Here is a 22,304-nt window from a genome sequence, read left to right on the forward strand (position 1 = left end):
CAAACCCCTATGCCCTACACTGGAACTGAGGGTGGGGACCCTCTTTTTCTGGGCGTGACACCCCTGCTCTACAAGTGGGCACTGAGGGAGGCAGAAACGTAGCCCCTTGTCTTCTTGGCCCCTCCTGGGTGGAATCTCCACCCTACTTGAGAGCTGGGGCAGGAGCATTCAAGCCCCCAGTAGCCTTGGCCTGTCCTGCCTGTGGTGGAGCTTCAGCGCTACGAGTGCAAGGAGGCCCTAGTCTCTTGGCCACTCTTGCCTGGAATAGAGCTTCTGCAATAAAGTACTGGGGAGGATGTGAGATGCGGGCAGCCTGTCTCTCCCAAGGTGAAACCATAGCCACAGATGGGGCATTGACGGGAGAGAGAACCTCCATCTTCTTGGCCACGCCTGCCCAGAAGAGAGGACCCAGGGTAGCGTTTCCAGAACATGGAGCTGTGGGCAGGGAGGGTTTAGGGAGGTCATGGCTCAAAGGTCACAGGTGCTGGCTGAGCTTATACTTCATAGATTTTCTAGAATGACTATTTCTCCATTTGCTGTATGTCCTCAGGACAATTGTCAGAGATTTTTAAAAAAATAAATTTATTTATTTATTATTTTTGGGTGTGTTGGGTCTTCGTTGCTGCACGCAGGCTTTCTCTAGTGCGGCGAGCGGGGCTATACTCTTCGTTGCGGTGTGCGGGCTTCTCATTGTGGTGGCTTCTCTTGTTGCGGAGCACAGGCTCTAGGTGCGCGGGCCTCAGTAGTTGTGGTATGTGGGTTCAGTAGTTGTGGTGCACGGGCTCAGTAGTTGTGTTATATGGGCTTAGTTGCTCTGCAGCATGTGGAATCATCCCAGACCAGGGCTCAAACCTGTGTCCCCTGCATTGGCAGGCGGATTCTTAACCACTGCGCCACCAGGGAAGCCCCTTGTCAGAGATTTAAAAATTATTGTTTGTGGTTCTTTTTTTAAAAAAAATAACAATTTTCCCCACTTTGTTTTGCTGGGGAGAATTTCCACTGAGCTCAGCTGCCATCTTGACATGCTTTTTGGAGCAGGAGAGAAAAGAAAATGAACGTTACTGGGTTGCCAGGCATTATACATCTACCCCTCAACACTCACTGGGCATGTGGCCTGTACCCAACTTAATTTCATGCCATGATTTTTCAAGGACTGAGTGACTATAAAATGAATCCAAGCAATTTGTTCTGTTTGATGTGTACTAAATCGGTTAGCGAGATTTTGCTTTGATTTCTGATGAGTGAAACATGTGAGTTCACTTTTTCAGTTTGCCTTCAGTAAAATATTCAGAGAAAAAGTGTCATACCTATAAGGGCCTCCGAAAGCACATTAACATTTTCACAAATCGAATTTTCCCGAGTTTCAGAGTTGTATTTGTATGAAAAGTTCGGCTGCACTGAAAGAAACATTTAAGAATGCAGAACTTACTTTAAATTTCAAATTTAAGAAATATTCATTTTCTGATAATCGTTCTTCTGTAATCTTTCTGTACAGTTTTCTAGCAGAAATTTTAAAACTGGGGGAAGAAGCTTTAAAAGCTTTTGTGGTGGGCTTGTCCTTCAGACTTCCGGGGAAATTGCCTGGTCCCTCTGTAGCTGGCATTAGGCTGGGTCCCAGATTGGGTCCCTCCGTTACGTTACCAAGATGCTCACATACCATCTTGATAATTTTTGCCATATCGTCACCATTTTTTCTGTATTTGTGTACCACCTGCACTTATTCACTTAATATTTTTCTTTTTCATACATTTGAAGTATTTCTTTCTAAATGCATTTATTTTTAAAGCAGCTGTTTTATCACCAGTGCGAATAACCAGTTAGTAAATATGATGAAGACAAACAATGTTAAGAATTCTAGTTAGATACAGTCAAAGACAAAGAACTTGAGACCAGCTTTCCCGGTAAAAAAGAGAACTATGCACATTAATAGAATAACATTAGCTGTATTTGATGACCGGTACTAAGCACTGTCCTGAGTCCTTTATACATAGAGGCTCATTTGATATCCATCACAACTGTATGAGGTAGATGGTTTTCTCCATTCTACACATGAGGACGCTGAGGCACAAGGTAACTAGATGGCATGGTGAGGCTTCCAACGGAGGCAGTCTGGAGGGGTGCTCTTAACCACCGTACAATCCCACCTCCTACGAAAGTAAAAGGCCTCCAGAGAAAAGTGATTCTCTATTGGTTGAGCCTACATCTGCCTCACCTACAAGTGCCCCGGGTCTCATTGGCAGTAGACATCCTGTACTTTGGAAATGCTGGTCTCAGAGAATGTCCACAGACATCCCTCCACACTCCAGCACCTGTGGAAATGCATTCTGTGCCCCTTTTGGACACTCACAATTTATGTCAGCATCTAAACGGTTCTGAATCCTGCAGCAAAAATTTAAGCCTTATTTAATGCAGCTTTCTCAAACTTACTAGTTCTCAGAACCCTTTTACAGAGGAACATTTCTTAGTCACTCAGGAGACACGAATGTTTCATGGAGCCGTTTGGGCAATAATGAGTTATTTCTTGTGTATAAAGATGAAGATATTTCTTTCTTGAGCCTAAATAGTCAAATAGGGTTTCTGATACCAGGAGAATTTTCTCATGCTGTCAGACCCAGATTTTAAAGGGTCATGTGCTTTCTAAACCTCTTCCAGTAACTCTACATCCCTCCCTACTGGGTGCAACAGTGCAGGTTCTGCCAGGTGATGTTCCTCCTTCCCAGCACTGCCGGGTAACTCACGGGCAAGGGAAACCCTGAGCTTTTGAATCCACCACTCGTGGGACACTGTATTCAAAGCAAACCAGGAATCTACTTCAGAGAGCTCACAATGAAACAGGAGACGTAGCCTTGGGAGGGAAGGATATATGTATGTGATGAATAATGCGTTTCAAAGTGTCACCAGGGACGTCTGCTTGTCTGTGACCTACTTAGCAAGTTTAAAGAACCCCAAGCTTCCTGGTGAAGGGAAACGAGGCCCAAAGAGGCAATTGATGTTCCTTGTGTTCTCTCCAACTCAGGAGGGTTAGTGGTGGCACTGAATCTGAGGACTTTGCTTTACCTGGGCACAGCTGTAAGAGCCAGCCCGTCCATGCGGGCCATACCTTTTCTTTCCCTACTGTTTTAAAAACAGTTTTTATTGGAGTATAGTTGATTTACAGTGTTGTGTTAGTTTCAGGTACACAGCAAAGTGAATCAGTTATATACATATATATCCATTCTTCTTCAGATTCTTTTCCCATATAGGTTATTGCAGAATATTGAGTAGAGTTCCCTGTGCTATATATACAGTAGGTCCTTATTAGTTATCTGTTTTATATATAGTAGTGTGTATATGTCAATCCCAATCTCCTAATCTCTCATTCCCCGCTCCCCTCATTTCCCCTTTGGTAACCATAAGTTTGAATCTGAGATCTGTGAGTCTGTTTCTGTTTTGTAAATAAATTCATTTGTATCATTCTTTATTAGATTGCACATACAAGTGATAGCATATGGTATTTGTCTTTCTCTGTCTCACTTCAATTAGTATGATAATCTCTAGGTCCATCCATGTTGCTGCAAGTGGCATTATTTCTATCTTTTTTATGGCTAATATTCCATCGTCTATAGATACCACATCTTCTTTATCCATGACTCTGTCGATGGACATTTAGGTTGCTTCCATGTCTTGGGTATTGTAAATAGTGCTGCTATGAACATTGGGATGCTTTGCTACTCTGGAAAATTCTGATCAGCACGTGGTTTCAGCTTTTCCACTGGCAGAGGGAGACATGGATTCAGAGCACACAGTGGCCCCACCTACCTTCTCAGGAGTCTCACAATGAGGCCCCTCCTAGTGGAGGGGGCCCTTTCTTCCCTGTCATCAGTGCCCCAGCGCCTCAGGGCAGGGCTCATCTGCACCAGGTCCTTCCCCAGAGGCTGTTACTTCCGCAAGAAGCAGCCACATGCTTTTCCTTTCCTTATCCTTATCTCAACAGTCCTTTAGAAACAACAACAAACAAACAAAAAGCTGGGGGGGGGGGGTTGGGGCGGGAATCAGTACCCAAGGGTCAGCCCCTTCAGCCAGCAAATACAGGCCCCACCCCTCCCCCGGGGCAAAGAAAGGCCAGGAGAAGGGAACTTGCAAACCAATCATAATTTTTTAAGCTTTGATAGGAACATAGATCGCTGAAAAAAGGTTCTGATTTAAGAGACGGTCCATATTCAAGACCTGAATCTCCAGCCTGAAGGTGGAGGCAGAGTATGAAACAGATTCATTCGTTTCCTTCCTGGGAGCTCAGTCCACAACCAGAGCTGCCACCATCTACCTCCTGTGGCTCAAAAGTGCCTTCAGAACTAAAAATGTAATGTAGTGAGTTCCTAACTGATAAAACCGAAACAAACAAAAACAGACAGAAATAACTCAACTCTGGAAATATAACTGCTTAACCATTTCTTTGTGTTTTTATTAAACTTTTTTTTTTTTAAATTTCTGCCTGGTTATGACAATTAAATAGGAAACCACAATTACAATTCACAAACTGTGGCATGAAAGAGAACACACACCTCATCAGGAATGACACCAAACCCTTTCCATTTTATTCATTCAAAAGAGTCCAGTGCACCAGTGTGAAACATAAGCACTGTCGTTTTTTCTTGGAAGAGGGAAAAACATTTATTCTGGCAGCGCTTTTACAATTCCAGGAAGTGGTTTTGATACCACAAGATGCAGGAATAGAAACCATAACAAACTTGGAGGGCTTTTGTTTGCGAGGCAGGGACGTCTTGGTTGGAAAAGATTCCCCTTGTGCTTATGAATTGCCTGTCAGCCTCCCCGGCTGAGTCTTCCCAGGTGTTGAAAGAGAAAATGGAATTTCCTGCATAAATGAAGAAAATTCCTATAGAGCAGAATGTTTTCTGTATCTCCGACCCTCCCCTAACCGTGAAGCAAGTTCTCAAGCTTTTCTGGAGCTGCTTTTGGTCACATGACCCTCTATCATGATGACCTTTTTGCTAAAATATATGTGACACCAAACTTTCTTCTTATACTGCTTCTCTAGGGTTCAGATGACAGCACAAAACATCACTTGTCCAAAAATAGCAGATATTAAGAATGTGGGCATCTATGTTCATGACAAGGGCACATACTTTGCAGGGTATGTCACCCAAAGGAGCTTTTTTATTTTCATTTAAATATGGTCCCCTGGGGAATTAGCCTGAAGTCATTTACAAGTCTTTTCCTGGTCAAAGTCGGTTAATTTGACAGTTCAGGAACTGTTTGTGCCGATTGAAAAAACATTTATGCCCAACAATTCAATGGTCCATAAAGCAATTAAATGTTACCATTCAGTTTACACTTACACACACACACACACACACACACACACACAGGAGAACTGTGACAAAAGGATTAACAAGGTGAATCTCGTGACTGTTCCAAAAGAAAATGCCAATTTGAGGTGTCATATTCAAGTATTAAAATGCAGAACTAGTCTGATCCCATTTGATTTTATGATTATAAGAAGTCATACTTGTTTAACTGAGGTTCTGGAGTTAATAAAGTTAACTCCTGGGGCACAAAATAATCTACAAAAATTGATTCACGATTTTTCACAATGCAGCCACTTGCTTGTTACTTCTTTCAAAAATATGTGGGGACGTCGTATACTGTGGCATTCCAAGAGTCAATACTTTATAGAAGAAGTAAAAGAATAATACCAGCTGACTCACTTTTCTTGCCTTACACGGGTGAGAAAGAGTTTTACACATTTTCAGTCAACACGCAGAGGAGGCAGATGTAAACAGAGTCAGGCACACTCTTCAAAGAATGTGTTACTATTGCAGCAGGTGCTGTTTGGCCCCGGTGAGGAGGAGAAGAGAGAGCAGTTTGGTCGGTTGGCTTTTTAAGTTTTACCTCGCAGAGATTTTTAAAACCAGGGTTTTACTAGTTCTTGGCAGTAGACCATCCAATCAGAGGCTCTGTATTTATAAAATAACCAATGTGGGCTTATGCTCTCCAGTTAGGCAACTCGCTATCTTTCGGTCTTACCCCAGATGTGGAGGGCTTTCGGAGTGCTCTGCTAAATTTCACAGACTCTTTTCTGGGGGCAGAAAAGAAAGGACTTATTAGCAGAGCTCTTTACATGCTTCAGAACTGACTCCTGATTATCTGAAGCTATTGCAAAACTCTGCTTTTCCTTGGATTTGTGGATCCCTTAATCCCTGTCCCCTGAAGAATCTTAATCCCCAGGCCTCCGTCAGACTATCACCCAGTAACAACTCACAGTCATCACAAAGCCTGGAGCAAGGAAGACTCTGCCCAACACTAGTGACATGTGGGGGCAAAGAAAAGGAAAAATCCTCCTACCCTGCCCAACAGTTTACAGGCAGGGACCTTTATTTAAAAGGATGGACACTGCCTGACCTGAAATGCATGTTTAAAGTTCTTGCTGATTATCGTCAGACTCTATGAACCAACCCTTAATCCATGCGCAGAGAGATAGGTATCTTTTTTTTAATCTGCAAAGAATTAAAGAATAAACAAAAGGTCCTATACTAAAATAAGAAATCAGCCCCATCTTGGCACAGTTCTCATCAGAATATTGCACCCAGTGTTAACTAACTCTAGAAGCTTCAAACTGTATAAATTTAAATGTATTTGCATATTATAAAAATAAAGATAAACATATACATATTTTACACTAGTTACGGAACAGCAATGAATGGTCAGTCGATCTCTCACATTTAACAGAACTGAAATCTGAGTGCTCTAAATACTGCCACCTGTACTGGAATTATGGCTTATATGTGCACGGAAAATAAAATCCCTGAGAAGCCATTCGACTTTTTTTTTTTTTTTCTTCAAGTAGCGCTCTCCTTGGAGGATCACAGTTCTGAGGTTCAGGTTGTAAAACATTTGCTCCACATTCTCTCTCATCTTACCCCCCCCCCCCCGCCCCGCCCCGCCTCTCCCCACCTTGTCTACAGGCTAGGTGTGCTTCCTCCCTGAAAGCACCCTGAACACACATGCACTCAAATTCACAGAACACGCCAGGGAGTGTGGAGGGTTTGCCGGGTACAAAAGATGGTCCAGGTGCGTTCAGATGCTCTTTTCTCCATGGAAATTCCACAGCCATAAAAGTCACTGGTTTCTGTGCTTTTCACCAACGTTCTTCCTATGTGGGTAGATGAGAAGAAAGCACAGAAATGAACAAAGGAAATAGGAAACGATATTCTCAATGATAACAGCAAGTCATACTGTTTTTTTTTTTTTTGCACCACTGATTTTCATGTCTACTTCTAGAGCTCCATATAAAATTGTAAATGCAGGCAACCAATGTTCCTACAAAGGAATGAGGCTTTTTACTAGAAACCTAGTCAAACATTTCTGTTTATGGCATTAAGATCAGACATAAAGAGAAAACTAGACGAATTAGCTATAACTACCTATTCCATTGTAATTTCACAGCTTAACTAGATTTCTGATTAAGAATCCTGAACTCTAAACACAGCACTGCTTCCTTTCAGGAAACACACATAGACACACTAAATAACCCTCTACCAGTAGGAATATAGATCAGTACTAAGTGAGAATGAGTGTCTATCTGGACTAAAAAGCATGATTTTACTTATAGACTGCCAAACTAAAAGCCGGAGTTGGATGAAAATAAAATGAAGAAACTGCTGTATCATCAACTAATTAAACCAAGTAGCATTCAATTCAGACAAAAGGGTTAGACGAAAACATGTCAAATGCTCCCATCCCTTATTTTAGCTTCCCTGTAATGACACACAACGTGATATTTTTTAAAGTGTTTTGACAACATTTAATAAAACATACTAAGACATAAAGGGGTTATTACCTGCTTCTCCCACCCTCCACCCCACATCTGTCTTAATGCTGCCTGATTTTTTGGAAACTGCTAATTCAGTATCTACCTAAGACATCTCTCTAGCCCACATAAGAATTGGCTGAGCATAATATTAATAACATCACCAAAAACAGGCACCTTCCACTTACTAAGTACTTACTATGCACTAGGAATCACATCATTCGCCATGTTGCATTATTTGATTACTCCTAACTCATAACACTCTATCAGGTAAGCTCTGCATTCACCAAGAAAGAAGCTAAGGTTCCAAGAGGTTAAATAAGTTCCCCAAGAGCACACACCAGTGAGCAGCAGGGCCAGGCCTTTAAAGAGGGTTATTTGACTCTGAAGTATGCTTGACAGCTAAAAGCAAGGCTGGAATATTTGGGGCCCTAGGGGTAGTCTCACATTTCTATGGCACTGAGGCATATGGACTTTTGGAAGGCCTATTAATAGAGTAAACTTCCCAGTAGAGAAGGTTTTGAAAACTGCCTCCGACTCAAGTAATCATAAATCTAAGCGTAAAGAGGATGGCAGTGTGAACTCTCAACCCAACTAAGCAGTTAACGCTGGCGAAGTGAGTTCCAGCTTCATGGGGGGGGAGGTGCTGCGCTACACTTTTCTCACTGAATCTAACCTTGAGAAACGCAGGCAGCTGTGTCTGGCTGTCTGCTCCCCTGAGCCGCTAGTAAGACTGAGAAACACAAGGATACGTAATCAAGGGCACCTAGAGGGAATATTCCAGTGTTCAAGGGAGAAAAAGGAAAACTGGTTTGAGCGTTTTTCCACATGGATATCATTTTTCTTGTGTGGGCACTTAGGGAAAGAGAAGAGCCATCGAATCACCAACCCTCCCCACCTCTCCCTGCTCTTCCATCTCAATAAACTTGCCCTCATCTGTCAAGATCCACCTCAAATGCTACTTCTTGGAGCTTTTCCTGATTGTCCGGCAGAGTTCTTTCTTCTCTGTGTCCACAGGACTTTGTCGATACACCTGTCGCTGCAGGTATCACATTTTAATTGGAATTAGACATTCGCAAGTTTCTCTGGTTGTGTCTTTGGTTCCCATTCTCCCCATGGAGGCTATTAGATTCTTGCAGATCTCTATTATTTCTCTACCTTCAACAGTTGGCATAATGCCTCGTAGAGGGCAAATACTCAACAAAGATCTGCTGAATGAATAAGGAATAAGATGTGATGAAAAAGTCACAGGCGAAAACAGCCAAGCTACTCTGAGATCATATCTGTAAGGGGGTGGATGAGAAGTATTAAGGAAATGTGAAGGCAAGAGGGTCTGAGTACAGTTAGAAGGACTGGGGGTGGCTTCTCAGAGGAGGTGACACATGTCCTGAGTCTTAGGGACGATGGGCCTTCATCAGGTAGGAGAGAAGGGGTGGCAGCTAGCTGTGGACCGAGAGCCGGCCAGAGGTCAGGTGTGGCTGACTCTCCACATTAAGGGAGTGTCACAAGTCAGAAGGGTGGCTGGGGTCTGCATGGGAAGCCTTGTGTGTCATGCCCGGGAATTTGAACTTGCACCATAATCACCAGGAAGCCATTCAAGGCTTTTCAATAGAAAATTGATGGGGTCTGATGTTGAAAAATCAGTTGGTTTCAAGGACAAAGACTAGCGAGGAGGAGGCCAGGTGAGACTCAATCACAGGGATCTTGGCAGAGACAGGAGGACCTACAGGAAAGCACGGGCCAAAGAGAAAGTTCCATGGCCAGATTCGCTCATTCAAGACACACGATGAGGTGGGGTAGCAGGTCGCAGTGGAAGGCTGACTGCGCGTGGGAAGAGGGAGCGGGAAGGGTTGAGTGGACAGACGCGCAGAGACAGGAGGAGGCACGGGCAGTGAAGAGCTCCGGGGCAGGGGGACGAGATGTGCGCTGTGGAGCCACGGCACGTCCAAGGGAGCAGCCGGGCGGGACGATGGAAACAGGCCCGCAGCTGAAGGGAGGAGTCAGCTGGGGGGCTCGCCCCAGAATCCCCTCAGGTTTCGGAGCCTGCTCTTCCTGGGACGCGGCAAACGCATTCAGCTTATTTAGAAGCTCTGGCTGACGGTGAAGCCACACCCTGTTGTATTGACGTTAAGCGGGTCTTCTCTGTCCTCTGATGCTTTGACCTCTGCAGCCTTGCCCACTGTGGAGAGACTGCCCCTCCCAGGGTCAGCCAGTTAGTGCCCACACGTAGTGAACAACTCAGACGCGAGCGTGCTTCTCATGCAAACCAGCGAGTCCGGAGTCCACAGCCCTGACCACCCCGTTGACCAGGCTCTCACACTCCAGGCCACTCTCCACCTGCCCTGATCACACCAGGGCCAGGCTCCAGACAACTCGAGACTCTCTTTGTGCCCCAGAGCCCGCAGAAACTACCCAAACTGGCCCATCCTACATGTGTTCCCCTGCCTTGCCCGTACCTTCCCGCAGAGACCACAGCACAGGCCCCTCCCCGCCGCCTCCTGGCCCACAGGTGCTTCCCCACGCAGCCCCGCCCCCGCCCCAGGGCACGGCGTGCCCTTCCCCGAAGGAACTGTAATAAACTGTCTTTTCTCCGGCAGTCGTTTCCTGATCTGTTGGCCTCATGTATCTCCAATCTTCCATTCCCACGGTATAAGGAGTTTGTCCAGGCACATGGGCACTGGCATCTACAGTATGAAAGGAATGCTCCCACTCATCTCTTTATCCCAGGAAGATGGGTTTAGGACACTGACGTTTACTAAGTAGCTGCAGGTGGCCTCATAAACAGACCTATCTGCATGTACTTCACCTTGACCCCTTCGTGGTGGTGGAGGGGAAGGTGAGCCAGCATGCTCTCCTGCCTACTCAGCACACACATTTACCTGCCTCGCGCCGGTACCTCAATTAATAAGCAAAACAGTCCTAGGTAAGTCAGTGAGTGGATTTTACTCTAGCATCTATATTTGGATTTTGAAATTTTGTTTTCTATTATTACCTTTCTATGTTATGCATGGTGTACATACTAATATTGCTGATAGAAATAACAGCAACTGGATTTATTGAGCGCTACTTAATCTGTGTAAGGAATAATGCTAAATGCTTCCCCTGAAACTGTCTCTAAATGCACAGAACGAGCTCAGGAGATAGTGCTGCTGTGATCTGCACCTGTCACAGCGCTAACACATAGCTGGATTCAAACTCAGAGGGCATAACTGCAGAGCCTGTCAAACTGCCTTGAGAAAATAAATACCAACACTGCTTTAAAAAAGCTGTTTGCTGGGACTTCCCTGGTGGGGCAGTGGTTAAGAATCCGCCTGCCAATGCAGGGGACACGGGTTCGAGCCCTGGTCCGGGAAGATCCCACGTGCTGCGGAGCAACTAAGCCCTTGCACCACAACTACTGAGCCTGTGTTCTAGAGCCCACGAGCCACAACTACTGAGCCCTTCTGCTACAACTACTGAAGCCCGTGCACCTAGAGCCTGTGCTCTGGAGCAAGAGAAGCCACCGCAATGAGAAGCCAGTGCACCGCTCGCCACAACCAGAGAAAAGCCCTCACGCAGCAACAAAGACTCAACACAGCCAATAAATAAACAGTCAATTAGCTACAAAGTGGGAAACTCGGGATTTTAAAAACATGGTTTTCTGTGTTCATCACCCTGAGCTTGTCCTGATGGTATACTCTCGCGTTACATTAGAATGAGTTTTTTAAAATGACTTCTTTCTTCCAAAAAGGATCTAAGGTGACTGATATATGCATTATAGTAAATTAGGCAAAAGAATTGAGCAGTTTTCTTATTTTTAATTCTCCAATATGTCTTGATTCTGGATAAGTAAAAGATTTGTAATCTTAAAATGTCCTGCTGTATGGAATCTCTTCGTCCCAAGCCCATCCTCCCCCTTTTTTTCCCTAAACTCTCCCAAGTCCTTAGGAGGCCCTTACCTATTTAAGAAACCCTCTCTGCTTCCCAGAGACTTACCCTTAAAAATTGGTGCTCCTAAAGTCACAGATTGGGCACAGTAAAAATGATGGCATAAGGGAAAGAAGGAAGCACTATCTTTTCCACTTAATTGTCCAAGAAAGTATGGAGATACCTAAGCAGAGAGGGAACAAATTCCAGTATCAACGTGGCTGATGGGAGACTAAATAATCAAAGAAACACTGTTCCTCCCAGTCGTGAAAGCAACAAGGCAAGGAGCCGTCTTACTCCTTACAAAGAACAAAACAAATCAATGCAAATCATTGTGATACACCCCACAGGCAACCTCCACATTTAAGCCTCCTTTCCTTCTGAAATTCCATCCCATCCCCACCCTTCAAGTTTTACACTTCTGAGATCAGTGAAAAATTCTCCATGGTGATTAAGCCAAATTCATCCATTCCTTAAAAATAGGTTTTTTAATCGAGTCCTTAACGAATCTGAGTGCAGTTAAACATACTTTGCCTATTTATTTGGTGAGGTAAAGGCAACAGAATCTTCATCCTACTTTTTACAAAAGGCTTTAGTTGGTCTTAAATATCCTTATGTCATAACAATGTAACTGCCAAAATTCCTATGCAAAGTAATCACTATGGGTTTGAGAATACCTGCAAACAGTAAGTAGCTGGAATCTTACTTGAATTGGAACGCTATAGTATATACACAATAATCCAAGTTTGAAATGCAGTGTGAGCCTTGTCCTTTATTATCGGTAATACTTTCTGGAAAGGAGAAAGCTTTGCCCAGCAATTTCCAAACCAGCCCATTTTTTCTAATTCTGTAACACATGACCTGCCAAAATCAGAATTTGCTTCCCTCTTCAGTTCCACCACTCCACAGACAGATAGGGTAGCACCACAGAAGAAATGGCAACTGCCAGAAGATAAAAATGATACTTTTCTGTTTCCTGCATGTTCAAGGGCCAGTCCATTAAGAAGCCACATGGGAGTGTGAGTTGCATTCCAGTATGTCTTTTAAAAAAATGTTTATATTGGACTATAGGTGATTTACAGTGTTGGGTTAGTTTCAGGTGTACAGCAAAGTGAAACTGTTATACATATGCATATACCCACTCTGTTTTAGATTCTTTCCCCATACAGACCAGTAGAGAGTATTGAATAGAGTTTCCTGTGCTATACAGTAGGTCCTTGTTGGTTATCTATTTTAAATATAGTAGTGTGTATATGTCGACCCCAATCTCCCAATTTATCCCTCCCACCCACCTTTCCCCTTTGGTAACCATAAGTTTGGTTTCTATGTCTGTGAGTCTGTTTCTGTTTTGTAAATAAGTTCATTTGTATCATTTTTTAAAGATTCCACATATAAGCGATATCATGTATTTGTCTTTGTCTGACTTCACTTAATATGATAAACTCCAGGTCCCTCCATGTTGCTGCAAAGGGCATTATTTCATTCTTTTTAATGGCTGAGTAATATTCCATTGTATATATGTAGCACATCTTCTTTATTCATTCATCTGTTGATGGACATTTAGTTTGCGTCCATGGCTTGGCTATAGTATACAGCACTGCAACATTGTGGTGCACGTATCCTTTTGAACCATGGTTTTCTCCAGATATATGCCCAGGAGTGGGATTGCTGGGTCATATGGTAGCTCTTTTTAGTTTTTTTAAGGAACCTTCATACTGTTGTCCATAGTGGCTGTACCAATTTACATTCCTACCAACAGTGCAGGAGGGTTCCCTTTTCTCCACACCTTCTCCAGCATTTATTGTTCGTAGACTTTTTAATGATGGCCATATTCTGACTGGTGTGAGGTGATATCTCGTTATAGTTTTGATGTGCATTTCTCTAATAATTAGTGATGTTGAGCATCTTTTCATGTGCCTCTTGGTCATCTGTATGTCTTCTTTGAAGAAATGTCGCTTTAGGTTTTCTGCCCATTTTTTGATTGGGTTGTTGTTTCTTTTGATATTGAGCCACATGAGTTATTTGTAAATTTTGGAGATTAATCACTTGTTGGTCATATCGTTTGCAAATATTTTCTCCCATTCTGTGGGGTTTCTTTTCGTTTTATTTATGGTTTCCTTTGCTGTGATAAAGCATTTACGTTTAATTAGGTTCCATTTGTTTATTTTTATTTTTATTACTCTAGGAGGTGGATCCAAAAAGATATTGCTACGATTTATGTCAAAGAGTGTTCTGCCTATGTTTTCCTCTAAGAGTTTTATAGTATCCAGCCTTACATTTAGGTCTTTAATCCATTTTGGGTTTATTTTTGTGTATGGTGTTCGAGAATGTTTTAATTTCATTCTTCTACATGTAGCTGTCCAGTTTTCCCAGCACCACTTATTGAAGAGACTGTCTTTTCTGCATTGTGTAGTCTTGTCTCTTTTGTCATAGATTAATTGACCATAGGTGTGTGGTTTTATTTCTGGGCTTTCTAACCTGTTCCATTGATCTGTATATCTGTTTCAGCAGCAGTACCATACTGTTTTGATTACTGTAGCTTTGTAGTATAATCTGAAGTCAGGGAACTGATTCCTCCAGCTCTGTTTTTCTTTCTCAGGATTGCTTTGGCTATTTGGGGCCTTTTGTGTTTCCATACAGTTTGTAAAATTTTTTGTTCTAATTCCGCGAAAAATGCCATTTGTAATTTGATAGGGATTGCATTGAATCTGTAGATTGCTTTGGGTAGTATAGTCATTTTGATAATATTGATTCTTCCAATCCAATAACATGGTATATCTCTCCATCTGTTTGTGTCTTCTTTGATTTCTTTCATCAGTGTCTTATAGTTTTCTGAGTACAGGTCTTTTGCCTCCTTAGGTAGGTTTATTCCTAGGTATTCTTTTTGATGGGATGATAAATGGGATTTTTCCCTTCTCTTTCTGATCTTTTGTTGTTAGTGTATAGGAATGCAAGAGATTTCTGTGTATTTCATGCAACTTTACCAAATTCATTGATGAGCTCTAGTAGTTTTCTAGTAGCATCTTTAGGATTTTCTATGTAGTATCATGGTGTATCGATCATGGTATATGATCCTTTTAATGCATTGTTGGATTCGGTTTGCTAGTGTTTTGTTGAGGATTTTTGTGTCTATGTTCATCAGTGATATTGGCTTGTAATTTTCTCTTTTTTGTGGTATCTTTATCTGGTTTTGGTATCAGGGTGATAGTGGCCTCATAGAATGAGTTTGGGAGTGTTCCTTCCTCTGCAAGTTTTTGGAAGAGTTTTGGAAGGATAAGTGTTAACTCTTCTCTAAATGTTTGATAGAATTCACCTGTGAGGCCATCCGGTCCTGGACTGTTTGTTGGGAGTTTTTCAATCACAGTTTCAATTTCAGTACTTGTGATTGGTCTGTTCCTATTTTCTTTTTCTTCCTGGTTCAGTCTTGGGAGATTGTATCTTTCTAAGAATTTGTCCATTTCTTCCAGGCTGTCCATTTTATTGGCATGTAGTTGCTTGTAGTAGTCTCTTATGATCCTTTGTATTTCTGTGGTGTCAGCTGTAACATCTCCTTTTTCATTTCTAATTTTATTGATTTGAGTTCCTCTGCCTTTTTTTCTTATCAATTTTGTTTAGGTTTATCAATTTTATCTTTTCAAAGAACCAGCTTTTAGTTTCACTGGTTTTTATTTATTTTTTCCACTGGTTTTTTTTCAATTGTGTTCTTCCTCTCTATTTCATTTATTTCTGCCCTGATTTTTATGATCTCTTTCCTTCTGCTAACTTTGGGTTTTGTTTGTTCTTTCTTTGGCTGCCTTAGTGTAAGGTTAGGTTGTTTGAGATTTTTCTTGTTTTCTGAGATTGTAAGATTCTGAGATTGAGTAAGATTGTATTGCAATAAACTTCCCTCTTAGAACTGCTTTTGCTGTGCCCCATAGGTTTTGGATTGTCATGCTTTTGTTGTCATTTGTCTCTAGGTATTTTTTTGATTTTGTCTTTGATTTCTTCAGTGATCCATTGGTTGTTTAGTATCATATTGTTTAGCCTCCACGTATTTGTGCTTTTTAGTTTTTTCCTTGTAGTTGATTTCTAACCTCATTGTGTTTGGAAAAGATGCTTGATATGATTTCAGTTTTCTTAAATTTACAGAGGCTTGATTTGTGGCCCAGCATATGATCAATCCTCAAGAATGTTCCATGTGCACTGGAAAAGAATGTGTATTCTGCTGCATTTGGATGGATATAAATATCAATAAGTCTACCTGGTCTAATGTGTCATTTAAGGCCTGTGTTTCCTTACTGATTTTCTGTCTGGATGATCTGTCCATTGATGAAAGTGGTGTGTTAAAATCTGCCACTATTATCGTGTTACTGTTGATTTCTCCTTTTATGGCTGTTAGTATTTGCCTTATATATCGAGGTGCTCCTATGCTGCGTGCGTTTATATTTACAATTGTTATATCTTCTTTTTGGATTGATCCCTTCATCATTATGTGGTGTCCTTCTTTGTCTCTTGGAACAGTTTTTATTTTAAAGTCTATTTTGTTTGATATGAGCATTGCTACTCCAGCTTTCTTTTGATTTCCATTTGCCTTTTTCATTCCCCTCACTTTCAGTCTGTATGTGTCCCTAGATCTGAAGTGGGTCACTTGTAGACAGCATATATACAGGTCTTGTTTTTGTATCCATTCAGCCAGTCCGTGTCTTTTGGTTGGAGCGTTTAGTCTGTTTACGTTTAAGGCAATTATTGATATGTAGGTTCTTATTGCCATTTTATTATTTGTTTTGGGTTTGTTTTTGTAGGTCTTTTTTCTTTCCTCTTTTGTTCTCTTGTGATTTGATGACTAACTTTACTGTTGTGTTTGGATTTCTTATTCTTTTTTGTGTGTGCATCTATTGTAGATTTTTGGTTTGTGGTTACTATGAGGTTTTAATACAGCAATCTATATAAAAACAGGATTGTTTTAAGTTGCTGGTCTTTTAATTTCAAGTGCATTTCTGATATCCTGCATCTGTATTCTCTTTTCACGACTGCTGGCTTTCATATCATTTTGTGTGTGGATGACTTGCTACCTTTACTGTAATGTTTGCCTTTACCAGTGAGATTTTCCATTTGTAATTTTTTTGTTTCTAGTTGTGGCCTTTTCTTTTCCACTTAGAGAAGTTCCTTTAGCATTTGTTGCAAAGCTGGTCTGGTGGTGCTGAAATCTCTTAGCTTTTGCTTGTCTGTAAAGCTTCTGATTTCTACATCAAATCTGAATGAGAGCCTTGCTGGATAGAGTATTCCTGGTTGTAGGTTCTTCCCTTTCATCACTTTAAATATATCATGCCATTCCCTTCTGGCCTGCAGTTTCTGCTGAGAAATCAGCTGATTACCTATGGGAATTCCCTTATATGTTTTGTTGCTTTTCCCTTGTTGCTTTTAATTTTTTCTCTTTGTCTTTAATTTTTGTCAGTTTGGTTACTATGTGCCTTTGTGTGTTCCTCCTTGGGTTTATGCTGCCTGGGACTCTCTGTGCTTCCTGGACTTGGGTGACTGCTTCCTTTCCCATGTTAGGGAAGTTTTCAGCTACTATCTCCTTAGCTATTTTCTCAGGTCCTTTCTCTCTCTCTTCTCCTTCTGGGACCCCTATAATGTGAGTGTTGGTGTTGTTTAATGGTGTCCCAGAGTTCTCTTAGATTGTCCTTATTTCTTTTCACTCTTTTTTCTTTATTCTTGTCCACAGCAGTGACTTCCACCATTCTGTCTTCCAGCTCACTTATCCGTTCTTCTCCCTCATTTGTTCTATTGATTCTTTCTAGTGTATTTTTCATTTCAGTTATTGTATTGTTCATCTATGTTTGTTTGTTATTTAGATCTTCTAGCTCTTTGTTAAACATTTCTTGTATCTTCTCGGTGTATGTTTCCGTTCTTTTTCCAAGATTTTGGATCATCTTTACTATCATTACTCTGAATTCTTTTTCAGTTAGATTGCCTATCTCCAATTCACTTAGTTTTTCTTTTGAGGTTTTATCTTGTTCCTTCGTCTGGGACATATTCCTCTGCTGGCTCATTTTGTCTAACTTTCTGTCATTGTGGTTTCCACTCCATAGGCTGCAGAGTTGTAGTTCTTCTTGGCTTCTGCTGTCTGCCCCCTGGTGGATGAGACTGATCTAAGGGGTTTGTGCAGGCTTCCTGGTGGGAGGGACTAGTTTCTGCCCACTTGTGGGTGGAGCTGGGTCTTGTCCCTCTGGTGGGCAGGGCCCTGTCAAGGGGTGTGTTTAGTGGGCAGCTGTGGGCTCAGGAAGACTTGAGGCAGCCTGTCTGCTGATGGGTGGGGCTGTGTTCCCACCCTGATGCTTGTCTGACCTGAGGCCTCCCAGCACTGGAGCCTACAGGCTGGTGGCTGGGGCCAGGTCTTGGTGAGAAAATGGCAGCCTCCAGGAGGACTTGCACCAATGAGTACTCCCCAGAACTACCGCCACCAGTGTCTTTGTCCCCACAGTGAGCCAAAGTCGTCCCCCCTCCCCCCACCAGTAGGAGACCCTCCAATACCAGCAGATAGGTTTGGCCCAGGCTCTTGTGAGGTCACTGCTTTTTCCCCTGGGTCCTAGTGCACATGAGGCCTTGTGTGCACTCTCCAGGACTGGAGTGTCTGTTTCCCCCAGTCCTGTGGAATTCCTGTGATCAAATCCCACTGGCCTTCAAAGCCAGATGCTCTGGGGGCTCCTCCTCCTGAAACCAGACCCCCCAGGCTGGGGAGCCTGATGTGGGGTTCAGAACTCTCACTCCTGTGGGAGAACCTCTATGATACAGTTATTTTCCAGCTGGTGGTTTGCCCACCTGGCCGGTACGGGATTTGATTTTATCGTGATTGCACGGCTCCTACTGTGCTGTTGTGGTTTCTTCTGTCTTTGGATGTAGGATCTTTTTTGGTAGGTTCCATCATTTTTTTATTGATAGTTGTTCAGTAGTTAGTTGTGATTTTGTTGTTTTCATGAGAGGCGGTGAGCTCACGTCCTTCTACTCCGCCATTTTGTCCCCACCCACTGTATGTATCTCCAGTATTTCTTAAGGTAAAACATTTTCATAGCTAACCTTCTGAATCATGTCTTTTAAATGAAAATCAGTAGACAAATTAGAGTCAAGTGGCAGTTTTTCAGAATATATATTTTAATTGGTAAAGGAGGAAAATCTCTTTGGAAATGAGAAAGAAATAGTCCATAAGTTATCTAAAAATGAAAGGCGAATAGCAAGCTGCAATTTGCCCAAAGAAGTTCACACTTCCCTTCTGAGCTGGAATTTTAAAGTGTCTCAACCTGTAAAGCAACAGGATGAGACAGGAATTCACAAATAATTTTTTAATGAAAAAAAAAAATCCTTCTGTTGTACTTGCCTTGCTTTTCCCACTGAAAGTATATTTTTGCCCTTTATGATCCCTAAAGTCCAAGACTCAGTATCCCTGTCTATATTAAAGGTCAGTTAGGCTGCCGCTCAGAAGTTCTGAAGGATAAATACGTGACAGATGGATGTGTTAATTAACTACATGGTGGGACTCCTTTCACAGTGCATACGGATATCAAATTACCACAGTGTACACTTTAAATATCTTACTTATCTGTCAATTACATCCCAATAAAGCTAAAAAAAGGAAGATCAGTGGGTGCCAAGGGTTAAGAGGGGAGGGAGGGATAAAGAGGGGGAATGCAGAGGATTTTTTAGGGCAATGAAAATATTGTATGAGATACTGCAATGGTAGATACATGTCATTCTGTATTTGTCCAAACCCATGAAACGTACAACATCAAGTGTGAACCCTAATGTAAAGCGTGGGCTTCGGGTGATAACAAGGTGTCAGTGTAGGTTCATCACCTGTGACAAATGTTCCAGTCTGGTTGGGGAGGCTGTATGTGGCCAGGGCAGCGGGTAGATGGGGTCTTTCTGTACCTTCTGCTCGATTTTACTGTGAACCTAAAACTGCTCTTAACAACTAAGTCTTTGTTTTTAAAAACTGCTACCTATACTTTAGGTATAGGCAGAGTTCTGAAGGAGGCTGATTTCCCTCCAAGAAACTCCATTTCCCTTCTACTGTTCAGTAAACAGGGGGCTGGCAGCAGGGGTACACGTCACTCCACTGCCTTCAGACTGCACTGGGCCAAGGATAACAAGTGTTTGTACGAATTTCCTTAAATTAAAACTCACAAATCTGTTTAATACCAACACACCAGGGAGCAAAACCATTCCTGAAACTGGCACTAAAAATTATTTATTTTCTGCATGGAACTAGGTATTGTATTAGACACAGTGACTGCAGGTGGGCATGGGCATGAAATTTCTCTTTGGAATGATGAAAATGTTCTAAAATGAGATTGTGGTGACAGCTGCACAACTCTGTAAATATATGAACCGTCACCGAATGGGTAAGTCTGATGGTATGAAAGCATACCAAAGCTTTAAAAAACTGTTTATCAGACAGAATCCATATCCTTAAGGAGGTCAGAATTTTTCAAAGCAACCCAGCAAATCTGCTACTAGATGAATTTTCATCTCATCTCCAAGGCAAATATCCTTGAAAATCAGCCCAGGATCGCCAAAGTATGGAAATGACTCGTATTTCTATCTGATATCAGCCAAGGGACCAAGAAGTCACTCAGTTGATACGCTTCTCCTTGGAGAGCGAAGTGCCGAAGGCCAGGCATTTCATTCACTTCATGTAACCTCTTCCCCGTGGAACGCTGGCAGAGACTTCGCCATCATCCAAGGTGAATTAGGAGAATAAGTCACTTTCTTAAAAAAAAATCACTACTTGCTCTTTATTCTCTGTCTATAGGTGAATAACACACCTCGAAATTTAAAAAAATGAGAAATAGAGAAGCTTGGAATTCATAAGGAAGATCCAATCAAATAACATTCATCAATGGTTTTTCCTTATAAAGCTCATAGTAGCACCATTATTTTACACATGGTCAAAGGCAGGCCGTTAATGACAAGTCTCATTTAACCTATAAAGGAGAGGGGTAAACTGGTCAACGAAGAGCTTGGGATGCCTTTTTAAAACCACTGTAAGATCTGGATCAATGACCTAAGAGTCGGGTGATTATTCTGGTTTTCCTGGGATGGCTCTGGTTGCCACCTATCGTCCTGGCAAAATTATTAAGAATTCTCCTGAAGATGAGACTCACTGGCCTGGGAGCCCTGGAGGGGATCTCAACGAGCAGAATGTCTGACACACACATGACAATCATCTGAGTGACTCGTTTTCTTAAAGACTAGTGCCTGGCCCTGGAAATTCTGATACACACGTGCCTGATGAAGAAAGTCTGATCTTGACCATCGACCTACATTTTAGAGGAGGAGAGAACAGTAAAAGGTCACTCCCTAGTGACTTGCCTAAGTTAACTGGGGCTGGAGTTGCAAAACCAGGGCAATAACTCCAGTCTGCCAATTTCTACTGTCCGCTGAGACCCTACGTCTAACTCTCAGAAGCTCTCAGGCTCAGACCCAAGCTGTCTGGACCTAACGACCACCTCCTGGGACAGCTTTCCTCATCGATCCCCAAATCCCACTTCCAATACATTGCCATCCACTTGTAAATTAGAGTTCCCACTGGGCTGTGTAGGGCCTGACTGTTGGTTTCCATTTTGTTCTCAAGGATATTCCTTCATTTAGAATTGAGAGTTACCCTCTAAATCTGCCATCCATTGTATGAGACCTTTTCTTAAAAATCCATTTCAAAATAAAACTGTTCACAGAGCTAGGTCAAAAGCAGTTCAGTCCCTAAAGGTATCCCCTCCAGCATCTAGAAGTCTCAGGTCATGTGGCTCTGATTACCCAGGGCTTTAAAGCTGCTTGTTCATTTCAGGTATGATAAACTGGAAGAGAGAGGAGCTGATAGCATTTCTGCAGCTTGGTATAAATGTCGTTCTGTGGCAGTACAACAGAAGCCGGTGAGAAGACACTAACTCTGGCTTGGTGCCACTGTGGTTTCTCGTGCAAGTGGATATTTTAACTCCAACCTCTATCTCGTCTATTAAATGCCATGTGGCTATGGCAAAACGATAGGTTACCGTCTCTCCTGGCTCAGGAAAATCTACACCCATGCAAAGCCTATTGCACAATTGTTTCCCTCCGTTCCAGACCCTGTTTTTTATAATATCCCTTTATCCTTACCCTATGTGTAAGAAAGGCACCAGTGTATACCAATTCAGAGAATGGTAACATTTCTGATGTTTGGTATGCTCAGGACAGGGGAATGTTCTGGTTCATATTTAGTTACTGGGTAATCCTAAGAAGCATTTCAAGGTTTCACAATGTCATAGGGTCATATATTAGTGATAAGTTAACCTTAAAAAGCATTCTGAATAGAAGAGCACGAGAAAAGAATTTCCCTTGGGTGTTCAGTGACATTTTGCAGCAAAGACGGATTAGGGATGTTCTGTCTAATGAGTCACCCAGTTTGGAGAAAAGGGACAGCTGCTAATGAATGAGAAATCCCCAGCAGACCCTTGCTCTGCAGACAGCATATCAAGGGCAGGAAAGCTGATACTTGGAGGGTCAGAGACATAAGTTCCTATCACACAAACTCTCAGGAATGCAGCCTGACACCATCTCAAGAGGCCGTAACAGGTCACCA

General features: G+C 42.3%; 1 protein-coding gene across 3 annotated transcripts in view; it reads right to left on the bottom strand.

Annotated features, from left to right (window-relative positions):
- Window positions 1–5,534: 5,534 nt before the first annotated feature.
- Window positions 5,535–22,304, bottom strand: part of MFHAS1 (multifunctional ROCO family signaling regulator 1) — a 115,261-nt gene continuing 98,491 nt past the window's right edge. For 2 of the 3 annotated variants that reach the window (XM_089903684.1, XM_022571123.3), the window contains one exon: window positions 5,535–7,150. Coding sequence is in view for 2 of the 3 variants with exons in the window: in XM_022571123.3 (XP_022426831.2) it covers window positions 7,117–7,150 (34 nt within the window). In the remaining variant the exon portion in view is untranslated. Of the gene's footprint in view, window positions 7,151–11,782; window positions 11,898–22,304 lie in introns of all 3 variants that reach the window. The other variant, XM_089903683.1, reaches the window with a different exon arrangement.

The sequence above is a fragment of the Delphinapterus leucas genome, chromosome 21, assembly GCF_059928025.1.
Source record: "Delphinapterus leucas isolate spDelLeu-1000000601 "Yukka" chromosome 21, BTC_Dleu_Yukka2, whole genome shotgun sequence".
NCBI classification, from domain to species: Eukaryota; Metazoa; Chordata; class Mammalia; order Artiodactyla; family Monodontidae; genus Delphinapterus; species Delphinapterus leucas.